The 21,033-nt window shown below is 46.7% G+C and overlaps 1 protein-coding gene across 3 annotated transcripts in view; it reads left to right on the forward strand.

Annotated features, from left to right (window-relative positions):
* The window catches only part of nrxn3b (neurexin 3b), a 547,141-nt gene that overhangs the window by 520,064 nt on the left and 6,044 nt on the right, over window positions 1–21,033 (forward strand). For all 3 annotated transcript variants that reach the window (XM_029706324.1, XM_029706494.1, XM_029706412.1), the window contains one exon: window positions 16,781–16,859. In XM_029706324.1, the coding sequence (XP_029562184.1) occupies window positions 16,781–16,859 (79 nt within the window). The remainder of the gene's footprint in view (window positions 1–16,780; window positions 16,860–21,033) is intronic.

The raw sequence follows: 21,033 nt of genomic DNA on the forward strand, positions 1-21,033 counted from the left end.
GAGGTGCAGGGTAGCAGATAGATAGAGAGAGAGAGAGAGAGAGAGAGAGAGGTGCAGGGTAGAAGATAGATAGAGAGAGAGAGAGGTGCAGGGTATCAGAGAGAGAGAGAGAGAGGTGCAGGGTAGCAGAGAGAGAGAGAGAGAGAGGTGCAGGGTAGCAGATAGATAGATAGAGAGAGAGAGAGAGAGGTGCGGGGTAGAAGATAGATAGAGAGAGAGAGAGTTGCGGGGTAGCAGAGAGAGAGAGAGAGAGAGAGAGAGGTGCTTGGTAGCAGATAGATAGATAGATAGATAGATAGAGAGAGAGAGAGAGAGAGAGAGAGAGAGAGACGTGCAGGGTAGCAGATAGATAGAGAGAGAGAGAGAGAGGTGCGGGGTAGTAGATAGATAGAGAGAGAGAGGTGCGGGGTAGTATATAGATAGAGAGAGAGAGAGAGGTGTGGGGTAGCAGATAGAGAGCCAATCACACGCTTAATTAATGACAGTCTCTGTGGGAGGTAGACTTTCTACTCAGGACTGGATGTGAGCGAGGTCTGGAGGCCCAGGTTGGGACAGGGTGGCCAGGTAGAGAGGAGGAATGGGGGTGATGAAAATATCCAGTGATGTGTGATCTGTCTGTCCCAGAGGGAGTATGTCTGGTAGAGAAAGAGGATGACACTGACGCTCCACAGGGACCAGAGATACTGAGCTGATTGAGCTCCAGCTGTGGTCCCATAGACATATACAGAGGGGCTAACGCTAGAGAGAGTTCCCAAATGAATGGAAGAAAAGTGCAATCTAAAATGATGACATAAGATGGTGCCTGCCTATCTTTCCCCTTCAACTTTTGCGGTCTGAATTCCTCAAAGCAGCTAAGTCCCAGATTAAAGCAATAGCTTCAACTGTAGTCAAAGGTATAGTGCATATCATGCTGAAGCCCGACCGTATGGTTGTATTTCAAGGAGTTCACATATACAGAGAGTTGCCTCCAGCCCAGCATTTCTGAAAGCAGGAGGGAATCTCTCTCACTCTGAGAGAATATATATGGAGAGACAGCCCAGAGAAGATATATTCGGAGCGATTGTACTTCCACCTTCTCCTCCGTTTAGCAGTTTACACTTTCTTTGATGCTATGCCTCAAAGCAAGATGACTAATCCTAATGATTTTAGCTCTTATTCCTTATCCCCCCCTTTTTTACGGGAGGAGAGGAAAGGGGGAGAGGAAAGGGGGAGAGGAAAGGAGGAGAGGAAAGGGGGAGAGGAAAGGGGGAGAGGAAAGGAGGAGAGGAAAGGGGGAGAGGAAAGGAGGAGAGGAAAGGGGGAGAGGAAAGGAGGAGAGTAGGGTGAGTCATCGTGCTGTCATATATTCACAACCCAGTGTTAATCATATAGAGACAGAGAGATATATAAATATACCTCGTGAATGAGTACCAGACAGTCTTATTAAAAGTATGTGAGATATGATATGTGCATGGTGTGTGAGGGAGATGTGTAATCGAACAGTATTGCCTCTGGTTGGGAATGGGAGCTGGCAAAGGTATCCTTTAAACAATGTACCCTATCGAGGGAGAACAGCATCTCTTTCTCAATGAACTCCACGTCACACACACACACACGCACACACATAGCATATGAGGGTAATTTAGGATAATAGTCTGTTATCCCGAACCATGGAGGAGGCGGGTTTAAAGTTATTAGCATTGTTGTCATCGGTGTGAAATTGCTTTCGTCCATCGTCTTCTACTTGGTAGGTTAGCATTGTTGGTGAGAGGGAAATTAATGGAGAGTAATTATGTTAGCTACCTGCTGAAATGAAGTACATAGTTTAATCTAGAGAGGGTCATTTCAATATGATTGAGTGTTTAATTACCTCATATTTTCATGTTTATTAATACATATTAATGAATAACACATTAATACAATTTATTACACATTTATACGTAGACGATCATAGAATAGTAGAGGAGCCAACAGGAAGTAGAGGATCATAGGACAGTAGTTGAGCCAACAGGAAGTAGATGATCATAGGACAGTAGTTGAGCCAACAGGAAGCAGATGATCATAGGACAATAGTGGAGACAACAGGAAGTAGATGATCATTGGACAGTGTTGAGCAACCAATAAGTAGATGATAGGAAATTTGTGGAGCCAACAGGAAGTAGATGATCATAGGACAGTATTGGAGCCAACAGGAAGTAGATGATCATAGGACAGTAGTTGAGCCAACAGGAAGTAGATGATCATAGGACAGTAGTTGAGCCAACAGGAAGTAGATGATCATAGGACAGTAGTGGAGCCAACAGGAAGTAGATGATCATTGGACAGTGTTGAGCAACCAATAAGTAGATGATAGGAAATGTGTGGTGCCAACAGGAAGTAGATGATCATAGGACAGTATTGGAGCCAACAGGAAGTAGATGATCATAGGACAGTATTGGAGCCAACAGGAAGTAGATGATCATTGGACAGTAGTGGAGCCAACAGGAGGTAGATGATCATAGGACAGTAGTGGAGCCAACAGGAAGTAGATGATCATAGGACAGTAGTGGAGCCAACAGGAAGTAGATGATCATGGGACAGTAGTGTAGCCAACAGGAAGTCGATGATCATAGGATTCTCATCCCATATCGCTGCTGGCTGCCACCACAACTAGCTGACTGTGTAGAGCAGTTTTTTCACACAAACTCACTGCAGCTGACTCAATATTTACTATTCCATAAAAATAATAACATACTAATTATAGACGTTTTTGGCAGCACTGCTTCTTTAAAATATATATTGTAATATTGAAAGAGTTCTGGCCCTTTGTATTCAGTTCCCCTCATCACACCCGCTGCCTCTCAGCACTGTCGGTCTCTGTTGTGGTAAATCAGTGTTTGACAGAGGTAGAGTTACAGCAGTGTTCATAGCCCAGTTCATCTAAAACCCTAATGTGAAGAATGAATCTCTGCTGCACTTTGATGTATATTTTTACCATCCCTCCCCTTAGAGCCTGCTGTTGGTTTAGCTGACATACGTGTGCGTGTGTGTGTGTGTGTGTGTGTGTGAGTGTGTGTGTGTGTGTGTGTGTGTGTGTGTGTATGTGGTGTGTGGTGTGTGTGTGTGTGTGTGTGTGTGTGTGTGTGTGTGTGTGTGTGTGTGTGTGTGTGTTTGTGTGTGTGTGTGCCACACAGGGTTGGGGAGTAACAGGTTACATGTAAGGGATTACAAAAAACAGTAGCTGTAATGTGTTACGCTACCAGCAAAAGATACTGTAATCAGATTACAGATACTTTTGAAAAATTAGATGATTACTTGGAGGATTACTTTTAAATTCAAAAAGGATGTTTGCGAGAAAATCATTTTTTGACACTTTTCTGTTTTCTCAATGACATTCAAATCAGCATTGAAAAAAGGAGCACCTTTAAGTTTGTTCCACCTGAGTGAGTCTGACCACAAGTCAGAGACCACTATGTCTTCCCTGTAACGCACAGCATTGAGATTGCCTGCAATGACAACAAGCTCAGTCCAATGATGCTGTGACACACCGCCCCTACCATGACAGACCCTCCACGTCCAAATCGATCCCGCTCCAGAGTACAGGCCTCGGTGTAACACTCATTCCTTCGACGGTAAACGCAAATCCGACCATCACCCCTGTTGAGAGAAAACCGCAACTCGTCAGTGAAGACTTTTTGCCAGTCCTGTCTGGTCCAGCGACGGTGGTTTTGTGCCAATAGGTGACGTTGTTGCCTGTGATGTCTGGTGAGGACCTGCCTTACAACAGGCCTACAAGCCCTCACTCCAGCCTCTCTCAGCATATTGCGGACAGTCTGAGCACTGATGGAGGGATTGTGCGTTCCTGGTGTAACTCGGGCAGTTGTTGTTGCCATCCTGTACCTGTCCCACAGGTGTGATGTTCGGATGTACCGATCCTGTGCAGGTGTTGCGAAGACGATCAGCTGTCCATCCTGTCTCCCTGTAGTGCTGTCTTAGGCGTCTCACAGTACGGACATTGCAATTTATTGCTCTGGCCACATCTGCAGTCTTCATGCCTCCTTGCAGCATGCCTAAGGCACATTCATGCAGATGAGCAGGGACCTTGGGCATCTTTCTTTTGGTGTTTTTCAGAGTCAGTAGAAAGGCCTCTCTAGTGTCCTAAATGTTCATAACTGTGACCTTAATTGCCTACCGTCTGTAAGATGTTAGTGTCTTAACGAACGTTCCACAGGTGCATGTTCATTAATTGTTTATGGTTCATTGAACAAGCATGGGAAACAGTGTTTAAACCCTTTACAATGAAGATCTGTGAAGTTATTTGGATTTTTACAAATTATCTTTGAAAGACAGGGTCCTGAAAAGGGGACGTTTCTTTTGTTGCTGAGTTTAGATAAATCTAATTCTTGCTGATAAAAACAAAATAAATCCATAGGCCTAATGGACACATGCTCAAACTGGCACACTTCTGAAAGACTTAAATGGACAATCTGTAGTTGCTACATCCATTTTTGGACTTATAAATGAAATATATATATATATCCACTGATTCTTGAAGAATATAACTTATAAATGTCTCATGAGCTTAGTTCAACACTCCATGAGAACCCAAAATATACGTTTTTTTATTACAATTTTTGTAAACATTGTAAATGTAAACGTAAACAAAACTGTATAGCCTCATAACATGGTTAAAACCATATGTTTTACATAATGGATGGTCAGTCCTTGCAATCATAGCTCTGTCTATTAATCTGAGAGTGGTTACATTTCTCCAGGCACATCCCTCAACTTTTTACCAAAACAGAGGCAGGGCAAACATTTTGTTATTGTTTCATCTGTGGATTTGCCTTTTAAACAGCTGCATATTATCAAGATATCGAAGTGTCACCAACAAAAAGGTAAACAACAGGCCAATAGCAAATGCAGCATACGACATTCATTTTTCACATGTAAATAGCACTTTTCAGTAGTGCTCAAAGCATGCCATTCCATGAGCACAGCATTTATTTTCCAACTCAAATCAATGAGCCCAATCAGTCCTCCATGACAACAAAATAAATAAACAACAGAGTGGGGCTGGCAAATAAGTCCTTAGTCTTGGGGACATGCTCAGGTAAAACTATTTGGCTAATCTATACCTCCATATTTCAAAGTCCTATTCTTGAAGATCAAGGGGTAATACATTTATTGGAATGACTGGAATTCTGATAGACTTTGGTTTCTAATGTAAAGATATAATTTAATAGTATTATTATATGTAGTAGAGAGCGATGGGTTAGGAGAAGCCTAAATAACCAACCCATAAACTAACATTGAACATCCATATATGGCCAGCTATGTAAACTTTAACATTGATTTATCGTTCAATTGGTAACATACATTTTTGTCTTCTTCTAATGCCTCTTAAGGTGAAAGGAATCTAAAAGTAACGGAAGGTAATCAGATTACGTTACTGAGTTTGGGTAATCCAAAAGTTACGTTAATGATTACAATTTTACACAGGTAACTGGTAACTGAAACGGATTACATTTAGAAAGTAACCATGCCAACCCTGGTGCCACAGAATAAATACACATTATGTAAATACTGTGGTGTTGTCTGTGATGTCATAATGAAATATATTGTAAGTGCTTTATTGGCTAAGCCCAGCTGCTTTCTGGTTCATTTCTAATGGGGAAGACGAGGGTAATAATTCACATTGTTGCCCATAGAGAATTGTTATAGTACATTACGCTACTACATCACACTAAAGCCTGTTGCAAGCCAATATCTTCGTCCCAAATAGCACCCTATTCCCTATGTAGTGCACTACTTTTAAACAGGGCTCATATAGCTCTGGTCAAATGTAGTGCACTAGCGGGCCATTTGGTACACAGTCAATACCAATGAGCGAATAAAAGGGAATAGGAATCATGTACAGCAGGGGCTCTGGAGTATATTTTATGCAATTTCTTCATCAGTTAGTTACAGCGTTTTCAACTTTCATATTTTGTAGATAGAGACTTAATTGAATATGCTTAATTTGGGTTTGTGCTCATTAGGAGCTGAACTCAGAAGGGACCTCGTTGTTTAATTTGTGAAAAGTAAAGATTTCAGCTTAGCGGCTTGCGTAATGAACGATGCACAGCAAAGCACATTGATTCTGTATCACAGCCTTGAAATAATAATAACTTCTGTGAGAGAGGAGCATTACGATGCAAGACCAGACCGTAGGTAAATGTCAAACTGTATATTTTTGAACTCAAACAACCTTCCATTCAATTCAATCAAATAACTATATTCTTGCTGTGTTTACAGTATTTCTGAGGGAGACTATTCAAGAGTCATTAGCCCTGACCAAGGCACCCTATTCCCAGGGCACTTGTGAAAAGTAGTGCGCTAGGGAATAGGGTGCCTCTCCCTCCCCGCTTCACACTTCCCTCTTTGAACAGGGACCTGTCATTTAAACATCCATGTACAGCAACAACCTTGGAAGCAACAGAACAGCATGTGTATCGAGCACATTTTAGCTGCGGCTCCAGCATAGCTCATATCACACTGCACAACATGGGAAGAATCTCATCTCTCGCTCTCCCTCTCTTTCTCGCTTTCTCTCCCTACTTCTTTCCCTACCTCTCTCCCTCTCTCTTTCTCTCTCCCTACCTCTCCCTACCTCTCTCTCTCTTGCTCTCCCTACCTCTCCCTACCTCTCTCTCTCTCTTTCTCTCTCTCTCGCTCTCCCTCTCTCTCTACCTCTCCGTACCTCTCCCTACCACTCCCTACCGCTCTCCCTACCCCTACCCCTCTCCCTACCCCTCTCCCTACCTCTCCCTCCCTCCCTCTCCCTACCTCTCCCTCCCTTTCCCTCCCTCCCTCCCCACCTCTCTCCCTACCTCCCTCCCCCTCTCCCTACCTCCCTCCCTCCCTACCTCCCTCTCCCTTCCTACCTCCCTCCCTCCCTCTCCCTACCTCTCCCTACCTCTCCCTCCCTCCCTCTCCCTACCTCTCCCTCTCTCCCTCCTCTCTGAGTGTTAGTTAGCCCCTCCCTGATGACATCAGCAGCAGCAGCAGCAGTGATTAAAGATCAGGGCTAAATACCATTTCCTTTTTACCAATTCCACAGGAAGTGACTGTTGTTTGATACGGGCTGTTTGATATGGGCCCACCGGGCAATTAGACTGCACTGTGGCACTGCATCCCAAACAGAACCCTATTCCATATATACTGCACTAGGGGCCCTGGTCAAAAGTAGTGCACTATGTAGGGAATAGGGTGCCTTTTGTGATGCAGTCTGTGACTCTGCCAGCCTGCTACCCTTCTCCCAGTGCTTTGTTAGTGCTCTCTGTGTACAGGAGCCAGGTCAGATTAATAAATACCCCACACAACCTATTGCACTGAAACTGCAATGCGCGGCCGACAGTGTGAACAATGATATGTATTTTCTACTTTTTTTTTCGTTATTTTTCTTTTATCCTCTGTGGTATGTATGACCTGAGAGGAAACAGTAATGCTGAACGGAGGAAGTCCAGGAAAAGAGAGGAGAGGAGAAGAAAGGAGAAGAGAGGAGAGGAGAGGAGAGTTTGTGGGTGGTTGTTCCTTTGTATAGCCTTACAGGACTGTCGTTCGTTTTCTTGTTTTGTTTAGTGTTCACGTTAAAAAATAAAAGTGTAAGTATGGACACTTACCACGCTGCGTATTGGTCCGATATTTCTTACTCCTCATCAGAAGATGAAGCTTATGACAGAACCACCCACCAAACCAGGACCAAGCAGCGGAGGAAGGAGCAGCAGAGGAGCTATGAAGAGTCATGGACCTGGGAGGAGATCCTGGATGGGGCAGCACCATGGCACCAGGCGGGGGAGTACCGGCGCCCTAAGGAGGAGCTAGAGGCAGCTAAGGCGGAGCGGCGCCATTACGAGGCGTTATACGCAAGGATGGGCAAGTACGAGAGGCAGCCCCCCCAAAAAATTGGGGGGGCACACGGGTAGTATGGCTAAGTCAGGTCGTAGACCTGAGCCAACTCCCCGTGCTTATTATGGGGCGCAACGAAGCATGAAGGCACCGAGCTATGCGGAAATACGCATGGCAGCCATCATGCCTCAGCACAGCCCAGTTCACCCTGTGCCAGCACTCCGCCTATGCCGGGCTACGGTAACAATCCAGCCAGAACGGGTTGTGCAGGTTGTGCGCTCTAGACCTCCAGTGTGTAGTCAAGGCCCTGTGTATCCAGTTCCTGTTCCTCGCACTAATCTTGAGGTGCGTGTCGCCAGTCTGGCGCCTCCAAAGCCAGCCCCACGCATCAGGTCTCTAGTGCGCCTGCCCAGTCCAGTACGTCCTGTTCCTGCACCTCGCACTAGCCTTGAGGTGCGTGTCACTAGTCTGGTGCCTCCAAAGCCAGCCCCACGCACCAGGCCTTTAGTGCGCCTGCCCAGTCCTGTACGTCCTGTTCCTGCACCTCGCACTAGCCTTGAGGTGCGTGTAACTAGTCTGGTGCCTCCAAAGCCAGCCCCACGCACCAGGCCTTTAGTGTGCCTGCCCAGTCCAGTACGTCCTGTTCCTGCACCTCGCACTAGCCTTGAGGTGCGTGTCACTAGTCTGGTGCCTCCAAAGCCAGCCCCACGCACCAGGCCTTTAGTGTGCCTGCCCAGTCCTGTACGTCCTGTTCCTGCACCTCGCACTAGCCCTGTGGTGTGCGTCCCTAGTCTTGCGCCTCCAAAGCCAGCCCCACGCACCAGGCCTATAGTGCGCAGTCCCCATCTAGAGCTTCCGGCAACAGTGCCCCGTCCAGTGCTTCCTGCGACGTTCCACAGAACCGACAGACGGCCCGCCAGTCCGGAACCGACAGAGACGGCCCGCCAGTCCGGAACCGACAGAGACGGCCCGCCAGTCCGGAACCGACAGAGACGGCCCGCCAGTCCGGAACCGACAGAGACGGCCCGCCAGTCCGGAACCGACAGAGACGGCCCGCCAGGCCGAGGTCTCCAGAGACGCACCTCAGCCCGAGGTCTCCAGAGACGCGCTACAGCCCTAAGCCTTCAGCGGGGGTGGACAGGTTAGAGTGGGGATTAAGCCCAGAGCCAGAGCCACCTCCATGTGGGAAGGGGGGGTGTAGCACAGGAACCGTCGGTGAACGTCCTGACCAGTAAGGGGTCATTTTGTTATTGTAGTTGGTCAGGACGTGGCAGGGGTGTGTTTGTTTTGTGTGTTTTGGGGTTTTGTTCTATGTTTTCTATTTCTATGTGGGTTTTCTAGTTTGTCTATTTCTATGTTAGTTTTGGGAACCCACTTAAATATGGCCTCCAATTTGAAGCAACGACAACCAGCTGCTTCTAATTGGAGGCCATATTTAAGTGGGTTTATTTTCTCTTGTGTTTGTGGGTGGTTGTTCCTTTGTATAGCTGTGTAGCCTTACAGGACTGTCGTTCGTTTTCTTGTTTTGTTTAGTGTTCACGCTAAAAAATAAAAGTATGAGTATGGACACTTACCAGTCTGCGTATTGGTCTGATGATTTCTCATCAGAAGACGAAGCTTATGACACATATAGTTCCCCCTCCACCCCGCCCTCCTCCTCTCTCCCTCCACCTCTCTATCCCCTCCCATCTATCTGTGAGGGAGTGAGTGAAAAGAGTTGTGGCAGCCTATTGATAGTTATAAGGCTGAATGCCATCGATTCCCCTTGTACTACAAACCTCTCCTCTTATTGTCCTGTCAAAGCCAAGATCAGACATGATAACACAGATCAGACACAATCGAAATGAAAGCTTTCCTTCAAGGAGATGACTATCTGGGGGAGTGGATTTTTTAAATTTATTTTAATTTTAATCACTGCCCTGGGTCTTTTTCTTTTTTTACCGGAGGCCCCCTACTGGCCCTCCAACACCACTTCCAGCAGCATCTGGTCCCCCATCCAGGGACTGACCAGGACCAAACTTGCTTAGCTTCAGAGGCAAGCCAGCAGTGGGTTCCAAGGTAGTATGCTTCTGGCTGGAGAGGACAGGAGAGGGAAAGAGAGGAGAGGGAAAGAGAGGGGAGAGGAGGGCAGGGGAGGAGAGGAGAAGGGATGCAAGAGGAGTAGAGAGAGGGGGGGGGCAGGGGAGGAGAGGGGAGGGGAGCCGAGGATAAGAGAAGAGAGGAAAGGATGAGAGAAAAAAAGAGGAGAGAAGAGAGGTGAGCGAAAGGAGAGGCTGTACATATGTATTTATAACCCATGGAATACTGTATGCTGTATGTGGAAACATATCCCTCCTCCATATCCCTCTCTCAAACCACAGAGGAGCTCAAGGTTACCGCGACAACAACAGGAACATGCTTCTTATCCCGTGTCTTACATTTGCCCTTCTTCTACTGTGTGGCCGGCCACTGTGATCTCCACGACGACAACTCACACCGCTAGAGGATAGCCATGGAAACGGTCAGAGAGTATAAAAGGCAGACCTTGAGTTAGAATTGATTCATGCTTCCTTTGTTCTCACCCCCAGAAACAATCTCTACGCCATGGGGGGTTGTGCTCTGTTGTCGCATTGTAAATAAGGCAAATTGGGTTTTGATGGTTGAGATGATATGTGGCCTTGTTGGATGCTGTTGTCCTTTACCTTAAAGCCCCCCCCCCCCCCATTTCCCTCCTTGCCATCTGGGCAGAAAACAGCAGGGTATATGTTAAGATACAAGTCTTGGTGTAATATGTATCTACCCCTGCTCTGTGATGTCCCCCATATATATGAATATATGGACAGAGTTAACCATCCCTTCCCCTAGGCTCTGACACAAGCCTGTACCATCTCATAATTGATGTAGAAGCCAATCTGGGGGTTCAGCAGAGATCCGATTAGAGGTGTAAATTGTTGCCTGTGTTGTTCCAACCCAGAGGGAAAATAAAGTGTTAGGACTCAAATGGAACCCTATTCCCTATATAGTGCACTACTTTAAATCCAGGGCCCATATGGATCTAGTCAAAAGAAAAGGAGTGTGCTATATAGGGAATAGGGTGCCAGTAGGGATGCCCTACTAACCTCAGGTGAGACAGTTCTACAACGTGCACTACTAACCTCAGGTGAGACAGACAGGTGAAAGTGTTCCAACAAAGTAACTCAGTTGTTATACATACTGTAGCTCTGCTACTGAAAACTGTGTGAAACATCAGTGAATATTCATCATGCACAAAGTAAACCAGAGAAGTACCTACAAGGACTTAGGAAAAGTTGTTAATCACCTCAAAATAGTTGGAATTAGAGGGCTGGCATTTTTAGCTCTGTTTTGGTCTGAATGTGATTCATTCTGCACCTTTTAAGAGGGTCAAGCCTGATTGCGGGTCTAGCTGGTGATTTGTTCAGTTGCGATTGGCGTGGTAATTATAGGCTTGTTCTGATAACGGTGGCTGCAGAACAAAACTGCTCTGGTGATTCTCAGAGTTCTAGAAGCACTGATTAGTTCCATAAAGAGAACGCTCCATGTTCACCATTTTGTAGCAAGGCTGTGTGCATGCGTACCGTAAGTCTATCTGTATTGATCTCAATGAGATTATTTTAGCATACTAGGCTGTTATAATGACCTCTGTAGTCTCAGTACTGATTGTGTCATTTCTTTGTTGTTTTAGGGGCTAAAGATGATATAACAGCATTATATGGTGAATGTCAGATATAGTCCTCATATCTAAAGCTTTCTGCATCCTCCGCCTTGCATTATTCACATCGCGCAAAAACACATGGCCACACACACAAGTATGGACGCATGCACACACACGCATTGCACCGCCACCCTGTAATACCCTCCGCCTCACACAAACACACACACACACACACACAGTCACACACTCCCACTTGCAGGAAAGAAGATGAAAGACAGTTTGTTGAGAATAATTGCAGAAAAAATAAATCACTTTGCTGCCAAAATATATCCCACTGCATGTTATGGAGATTTAGCCTGAGAATTGGATTCCTCCAGCTGTGAAATCCCTTTCTGTATTCTTGCCGGCCATACACATTATTCTACACTACAGAATACTACAGAGCCAGGCAACACTATTTCTCTCTTCAATGCACAGGCAATTTTGCTTTTGAAAATGTTGCGTTCCATTGCAGTCATTTACTTTACCTGCCTAGTGTGTGTTTTATTGATGTTTCTGACCATCTCACAGAGAGGTGTATGATTCATGTGACAGCTCATTGGTTTTGCATCAGCATAAAGATGGAGAATAAAGCTCCAAATCTTGACTATTTTACCTTTTAGGCAAGTCAGTTAAGAACAAATTCTTATTTTCAATGACAGCCTAGGAACAGTGGGTTATCTGACTTGTTCAGGGGCAGAATGAAAGATTTGTACCTTGTCAGCTCAGGGATTTGATCTCGTAACCTTTTGGTTACTAGTCCAACGCTCTAACCACTAGGCTACGCTGCCGCCCCACTAGCTCAGACTATCTCAGATAAAATCATGATGGGTTTGACTTTGAATAGAATTCATGTCATGAAATGCAATCTGATCTGCAGTATATTCAAAGAAATAGAGGACATGAGTGATTCAGAACCTGTTAATTTAGAATTTTTTCTCAAACCTGTATAAACTGAAGGAACCAAGCTAGACTCCCTCCTTTTGCCAATCCACAACTCAGCGATGCCTGTCCACTTATATTGGATTTACCAAGCCTGTGTAAGGTGGTGATGGAACTAACCCCATGCTCCATTCTTTCCTTGAACCCCTCAAATCTTTTCTGTTTCAGTTCAGTACTAGTGTTGTTCTAGTGTTCTGCTAGTGTTCTGCCAGTGTTCTGCCAGTGTTCTGCTAGTGTTCTGCTAGTGTTCTAGAGTTCTGGCCTCTATGTGAAGTCGGGTCATAGAGAGAGGAGGGATTACAAACCCCAGTGAGAGACAGATGTTTCAGGCTAAGATATTTGATAGCTTTGTTGCTGTCTGACACAACACCCTGCTGCCTCCCATCCTACCTCCTATGGTCCTGCTGTGGGTTTATTCCTCCTCGGCTCAGACAGAAAGCATAAACCTACCGTCTGTCTCTCCATCCCTCTACTTGCTGACAGACCACCCCACTGCCCGTTACATGGTGGCCAATCTCCTCTGGTCCTGTTGTGGGTTTGTTCTCTAACTCTGCTGTGAGACTATGAAACATATGTCCTGGAGTCCGACATGACAAAGATATTACAACACACCCTGCAGACCATCCTATAGTGGCCCATCTCTCCCATCATCTCCCATTGTCCTATAGTGGCCCATCTCTCCCATCATCTCCCATTGTCCTATAGTGGCCCATCTCTCCCATCATCTCCCATTGTCCTATAGTGGCCCATCTCTCCCATTGTCCTATAGTGGCCCATCTCTCCCATCATCTCCCATTGTCCTATCGTGGGTTAATCTCTGAGACATGTGTTCCCTCTGCCATGGTGGGTTAGTCTCTGAGTCAAACGTGTTCCTTCTGCCATGGTGGGTTAGTCTCTGAGTCAAACGTGTTCCTTCTGCCATGGTGGGTTAGTCTCTGAGACATGTGTTCCCTCTGACATGCTGGGTTAGTCTCTGAGTCAAACGTGTTCCTTCTGCCATGCTGGGTTAGTCTCTGAGTCAAACGTGTTCCTTCTGCCATGCTGGGTTAGTCTCTGAGTCAAACGTGTTCCCTCTATCATGGTGGGTTAGTGTCTGAGAAAGACATGCCTTCCTTCTGTAATGAGACTGTAGCGGGGTTTTCTCCTAGCCACAGAGACATGCGTTCTATACTTTGAGACTTATTGGAGAACGGGTGAGAGCTGCAGGTACCCCCTCAGGCAGAGAGGCTTCGAACATGTTCCCTGTGCACAGTGGGCCAGACATGGGCTCTACATCAGTACTTCCCAATCCACTCTAATCAGGGAACATCAGACGTTTGACCTTTTTGTTTTAGCCCTAACTGGTACCTGATTCAATTAGTCAAGGGGTTGATGATTAGTAGACTAATGGATTCAGTTGTGCCTGTTCAGGGCTATAACAAATATGTGAAACGTCTGGTGGTACCTGAGGAGAGTGTTGTGAAACCCTGCTCTACATTAAAGTAGATGGGTAAAGGCAAAAGAATGATTCACCTGAAGCTGAAAACAATAAACTTAGATGTGTCTGGTTCAGAATGTGTCTGGTTCAGAATGTGTCTGGTTCAGAATGTGTCTGGTTCAGAATGTCTCTGGTTCAGAATGTGTCTGGTTCAGAATGTGTCTGGTTCAGAATGTCTCTGGTTCCGAATGTCTCTGGTTCAGAATGTGTCTGGTTCAGAATGTGTCTGGTTCAGAATGTCTCTGGTTCAGAATGTCTCTGGTTCAGAATGTCTCTGGTTCAGAATGTGTCTGGTTTAGAATGTGTCTGGTTTAGAATGTGTCTGGTTTAGAATGTGTCTGGTTTAGAATGTGTCTGGTTTAGAATGTGTCTGGTTCAGAATGTGTCTGGTTCAGAATGTGTCTGGTTTAGAATGTGTCTGGTTTAGAATGTGTCTGGTTCAGAATGTGTCTGGTTCAGAATGTGTCTGGTGTAGAATCTGTCTGGTGTAGAAAGGTTCTGGTGTAGAATGTGTCTGGTTCAGATTTTTTCTGGTTCAGAATGTGTCAGTTTTAGACAGTGTCAGGTGTAGAATCTGTCTGGTTCCGAATGGGTCTGGTTCCGAATGGGTCTGGTTCCGAATGGGTCTGGTTTAGAAAGGGTCTGGTACCGAATGGGTCTGGTTCAGAATTTGTCAGGTTTATAATGTGTCTGGTTTAGAATGTGTCTGGTTTATAATGTGTCTTGTTTAGAAAGTATCAGGCTCAAAGCTGAAACAATATATCCAGGGTACCAGTATTATGAGGTGATTAGATATGTGTTGATAGTAAAGTGAGATGTGAGGGGAGAGGCTGAGATTGGTGTAACAGCCTTTGATGTCTGGGCTAGTTTTCTTATTTTCTCTCTGAGTCCTTTTCTGCAACCTTTTCTGCAACCTGCCATCCGAATAACCAGCAATATTTTGTCTCAGTAATAACCAGTCTTTTTACACACATAATGTTACTTCAATGAATAATATCATATTTACTGAGGGCAAAATTTTACACCAATTCAGTTTAGTGAGTTTCCCTTATCTTCTTTCCTCCGTTACTTATTTGTTCCCTCTCAGCCCCCCCCCCTCACCCACACAATCACAAACGCACCGCATCACCCTCTTTCTCTCTCTTGCTCTCTTTCTCTCTCCTCTCACTCTTTCTCTCTTTCTCTCTCTCTCTTTCTCCCTCTCTCCCTCTCTCCTTCTCTCTCTCGCCCGCTCCCTCTCTCCTTGCCAGGACCAGCTTGCTTAGGGGGCTCTTCTCCAGGTTAATTTCTCTGTAGGTGATGGCTTTGTTATGGAAGGTTTGGGAATCACTTCCTTTTAGGTGATTGTAGAATTGAACAGCTCTTTCTCTCTTTCTCTCTCTTTCTCTCTTTCTCTCTTTCTCTCTTTCTAATACATGGACTGCGTAACCGTGGAGTCCGTGTGTGTGTGTGTGTGTGTGTGTGTGTGTGTGTGTGTGTGTGTTCATCTTATCAGCAGTGGAGATGGTTGTTGTGGAGACACCAGCCGCGGCGTTTCATTAGTCTGTCAATTATATTATATTTAGAGTGTAACAGTGTGGTGGTCCAGCTCTGCAAACTCAATAAGCCCTCTGATATCATAACCCTGCTCTGTGACAACTCTTATTTTATCGCCCTGCTGGTCCCTTCTAATAAACGTCTCTCAGTCGACGCTCGCTAAGCACCAAGCGCTCCACTCAACGCCACAACACGCTGAAATACGACCCCTATGTCCTCCCCGAGTCGGGCCCGAGAGAGGGGGTGAGGCGAGGGGGTGAGAGAGGTGGTGAGGCGACTGGATAAATCAGAATTGTGGGATACTGAAGGCTGGCTTCCACGTCCCAAATGGCACCATATTCCTTATACAGTGCACTGCTTTTGACCAGAGTGCTTTTGACCAATGCACTATATAGGGAATAGGTTGCCATTTGGGACACCCATCGTCCCCCATTCCTCCTCTGGTGCACACATCACAGCATTTGAGTGGGGCAAGGCTGATCTCTAGCTCTGGATGCTTCCTTAGAGGCCATTGACTGGAGAGGAGGAGAGGAGAGGAGGAGAGGAGAGGAGGAGAGGAGAGGAGGAGAAGAGAGGAGGAGAAGAGAGGAGGAGAAGAGAGGAGGAGAAGAGAGGAGGAGAGGAGAGGAGAGGAGAGGAGAGGAGAGGAGAGGAGAGGAGGAAAAGCAGGTTCTAAATAATAGGAGGAATGAGTGGAAAGCTATAAGGGAAAACAATTATCTGTAGCTGGGAAGAAGAGAGTACATAAAGTGAAGAATGACAAACACAATGAGAGGTTTGACTTGAGGTGATATATGGTAGGAATCTCTGACGGAATACTCTGAAAGAACATTTCAGTACAGGTTGGCTAGATATCTAGTATAGGCTGGATAGGTATCAAATATAGATTGGCTAGGTATCTAGTATAGGTTGGCTAGGTATCTAGTATAGGCTGGATAGACATCTAGTACAAGCTGTCTAAGTATTTAGTGCAGGCTGTCTAGGTATTTCGTACAGGCTGGCTAGGTATTTAGTACAGGCTGGCTAGGTATTTAGTACAGGCTGGCTAGGTATCTAGTACAGGCTGGCTAGGTATCTAGTACAGGCTGGAGTGGGATGGTTGTAGGAGACTGGATGTGCTCTGTTGCCTCTCTAGGTTCTCTTCTGGTAGGGTCAATCTTCCATACAGATATATTTAACTTAGGTGACTGTATGGGTCCACTGTCTGCAACAATGTCTGTGATGTGCAGCCTCTCACCATGTTCTCTGCTGTCTCTTCTCGATCTATCCCGGTGTCTCCCCGGCAGACGACAGATGACATAGTATCGTCGGCGGAGTGTTCCAGCGATGACGAGGATCTGGAGGAGTGTGATTCCGGACACGCAGGTGGGATGGGTGTGTTGAGTTGTGCTTGCTCTGACCTACCAGTCTATTTTTATTCCTTTGATTGATTTGCAACCAAAACCAAAAAAGAGGATCGTTCTCCTCTAAGCATCAGGTCCCATGGGAGCCTAAAGTGTAACTTCAGAATACTTCCTATAAGCACCATGAGATACAGTAGTGAGAGTCTGAGGGTTTCCGCTTTATGTGGAAAGTTGAAAGAGCTCCACGCACTTTGAAGTTGATAAATGTAAATCCTTAGCAGGCCCTCTGTAGAAAAGTCACTTTTGAAGTTTTGAAGTTATATTTATGCTCCAAACTCTGAGTAAATGTATTCATAGTTCTACACACCCACATATGTTATAGTGTTATAGTCTGTAATACAGTTCGATTATAGTCTCTGATACAAATTACACTTAGCTGTGGGGCCTCTGGTCGTTAACATGGTTAAAAGCGTTAATACATTTTTTTTCTCTCAGCATTCAAAGGAGAGCAAACTTTCAATCAAAAAGTACCAAATTAGTATCAAGCTCCATGTTCACACTGATGCTTCAAAATGTATCTGTCCTGTTTTACATGGTTGACATGTTTCTTGCTGTGCGTGTGTGTGCTTCTTCTCGACAGAGGATACATTTTGAGATTATTTTTTAAGGAACAAAATGCTTTCAGCATAGATACTGTGATATGTAGCAGACTAACTACAACAGACCCAGTCCTCCCCCTCTCTCTTCTCTCTTTCTCCTGTTTGTTCCTTTTGTTTCCTTATACGTTGGAGGCTTGCCTTACCTGAAACACTCTAATAGACAACAGATATCCTCCAATTTCTGTGTGCATCTTTTTCTCTCTCTCCTGCTACACCACACATAGTTGTCACCAGGTTGAAGTGAGTTATCACTCTCAGTAGTGTGAAATAATACTAATAATAATGATAACGCATAATGCCAGAGCTGAGCAGGAAGTAGATTTTAAATGGAAACATATCACTTGTTTTGAGACAACTTGGGTTTAGGAGCGGTTTGCTGCATGTTAATATTAATGATAAGCTGTCTGTCATGTCCCCAACAGAGCTCAGCCAATCATATTGTCTTTCATGAGGATAATATATCCAGATACACTCCTATTAGTCCTGAGAATGAATAAGTACTAACAAATATTGCCTGGTTCAATAGACATAAACTACCCAGGACAGACATCCCCATTCAAATCACCGTTCTGTGGTTGGTCAATGTTCCGACGGACTATTGAATATTCAAATTCTATGACTATTGTGTGACGGGCCTCTCTCGCTCTCTCCTCTCCTGAATCCCTATAGAAGTCATTCTCCCCCTCTCCCCTCCTGTGGAAGTCATTTTCCCTCTCTCTCCCCCTCCTGTGGAAGTCATTCTTCCCCTCTCTACCATCCCGTGGAAGTCATTCTCCCCCTCTCTCACCTCTTATGGAAGTCATTCTCTCCCTCTCTCTCCCCCCTGTGGAATTCATTCAACCCCTCTCTCCCCTCCTATAGAAGTAATTCTCCCACTCTCTCCCCCTCTCTCCCCCTCCTGTGGAAGTCATTATTCCCCTCTCTACCATCCTGTCGAAGTCATTCTCCCCCTCTCTCACCTCTTGTGGAAGTCAATCTCCCCCTCCTCTCATTTCTTGTGGAAGTCATTCTCCCTCTCTGTCCCCTCTTGTGGAAGTCATTCTCCCCCTCTCTCTCCGCTCTCGTGGAAGTCATTCTCCCCCTCTCTCTCCCCTCTTGTGGAAGTCATTCTCCCCCTTTCTCTCCCCTCTTGTGGAAGTCATTCTCCCCCTCTCTACCATCAAGTGGAAGTCATTCTCCTCCTCTCTCTCTCCTCTTGTGGAAGTCATTCTCCCCCTCTCTCTCCCCTCTTGTGGAAGTCATTCTCCCCCTCTCTCCTCTCTTGTGGAAGTCATTCTCCTCCTCTCTCCTCTCTTGTGGAAGTCATTCTCCTCCTCTCTCTCCTCTCTTGTGGAAGTCATTCTCCCCCTCTCTCTCCCCTCTTGTGGAAGTCATTCTCCCCCTCTTGTGGAAGTCATTCTCCCCCTCTTGTGGAAGTCATTCTCCCCCTCTTGTGGAAGTCATTCTCCCCCTCTTGTGGAAGTCATTCTCCCCCTCTTGTGGAAGTCATTCTCCCCCTCTTGTCCCCCTTGTGGAAGTCATTCTCCCCCTCTCTCCCCTCTTGTGGAAGTCATTCTCCCCCTCTCTCCCCTCTTGTGGAAGTCATTCTCCCCTCTCTCTCCCCTCTTGTGGAAGTCATTCTCCCCCTCTCTCTCCCTTCCTGTGGAAGTCATTCTCCCCCTCTCTCCCCTCCTGTGACGTCATTCTCTCCCCCTCTCTCCCCTCCTGTGACGTCATTCTCTCCCCTCTCTCTCCCCTCCTGTGGAAGTCATTCTCCCCCTCTCTCTCCCCTCCTGTGGAAGTCATTCTCCCCCTCTCTCTCCCTTCCTGTGGAAGTCATTCTCCCCCTCTCTCCCTTCCTGTGGAAGTCATTCTCCCCCTCTTTCCCTTCCTGTGGAAGTCATTCTCCCCTCTTTCCCTTCCTGTGGAAGTCATTCTCCCCCTCTTTTCCTTCCTGTGGACGTCATTCTCTCCCCTCTCTCCCCTCCTGTGGTTGTCATTCTCTCCCCCTCTCTCCCCTCCTGTGGAAGTCATTCTCTCCCCCTCCCTCCCCTCCTGTGGTTGTCATTCTCTCCCCCTCTCTCCCATCCTGTCGAAGTCATTCTCCCCCTCTCTCACCTCTTGTGGAAGTCAATCTCCCTCTCTGTCCCCTCTTGTGGAAGTCATTCTCCCCCTCTCTCTCCCCTCTCGTGGAAGTCATTCTCCCCCTTTCTCTCCCCTCTTGTGGAAGTCATTCTCCCCCTCTCTACCATCAAGTGGAAGTCATTCTCCTCCTCTCTCTCTCATCTTGTGGAAGTCATTCTCCCCCTCTCTCCTCTCTTGTGGAAGTCATTCTCCTCCTCTCTCTCCTCTCTTGTGGAAGTCATTCTCCTCCTCTCTCTCCTCTCTTGTGGAAGTCATTCTCCTCCTCTCTCTCCTCTCTTGTGGAAGTCATTCTCCCCCTCTCTCTCCCCTCTTCTGGAAGTCATTCTCCCCCTCTTGTGGAAGTCATTCTCCCCCTCTTGTGGAAGTCATTCTCCCCCTCTTGTGGAAGTCATTCTCCCCCTCTTGTGGAAGTCATTCTCCCCCTCTTGTGGAAGTCATTCTCCCCCTCTTGTGGAAGTCATTCTCCCCCTCTTGTGGAAGTCATTCTCCCCCTCTTGTGGAAGTCATTCTCCCCCTCTTGTGGAAGTCATTCTCCCCTCTTGTGGAAGTCATTCTCCCCTCTTGTGGAAGTCATTCTCCCCTCTTGTGGAAGTCATTCTCCCCCTCTCTCCCCTCTTGTGGAAGTCATTCTCCCCCTCTCTCTCCCCTCTTGTGGAAGTCATTCTCCCCCTCTCTCTCCTCCTGTGGAAGTCATTCTCCCCCTCTCTCCCCTCCTGTGACGTCATTCTCTCCCCCTCTCTCCCCTCCTGTGACGTCATTCTCCCCCTCTCTCTCCCCTCCTGTGGAAGTCATTCTCCCCCTCTCTCTCCCTTCCTGTGGAAGTCATTCTCCCCCTCTCTCTCCCTTCCTGTGGAAGTCATTCTCCCCCTCTTTCCCTTCCTGTGGAAGTCATTCTCCCCTCTCTTTCCCTTCCTGTGGAAGTCATTCTCCCCCTCTTTTCCTTCCTGTGGACGTCATTCTCTCCCCCTCTCTCCCCTCCTGTGGTTGTCATTCTCTCCCCCTCTCTCCCCTCCTGTGGAAGTCATTCTCTCCCCCTCTCTCCCCTCCTGTGGAAGTCATTCTCTCCCCCTCCCTCCCCTCCTGTGGACGTCATTCTCTCCCCCTCTCTCCCCTCCTGTGGAAGTCATTCTCTCCCCCTCTCTCCCCTCCTGTGGAAGTCATTCTCTCCCCCCCTCTCCCCTCCTGTGGAAGTCATTCTCTCCCCCCCCTCCCCTCCTGTGGAAGTCATTCTCTCCCCCTCTCTCCCCTCCTGTGGACGTCATTCTCTCCCCCTCCCTCCCCTCCTGTGGACGTCATTCTCTCCCCCTCCCTCCCCTCCTGTGGACGTCATTCTCTCCCCCTCCCCCTCCCCCCTGTGGACGTCATTCTCTCCCCCTCTCTCCCCTCCTGTGGAAGTCATTCTCTCCCGCTTCA

This window comes from Salmo trutta, chromosome 1, assembly GCF_901001165.1.
Source record: "Salmo trutta chromosome 1, fSalTru1.1, whole genome shotgun sequence".
NCBI lineage: Eukaryota > Metazoa > Chordata > Actinopteri > Salmoniformes > Salmonidae > Salmo > Salmo trutta.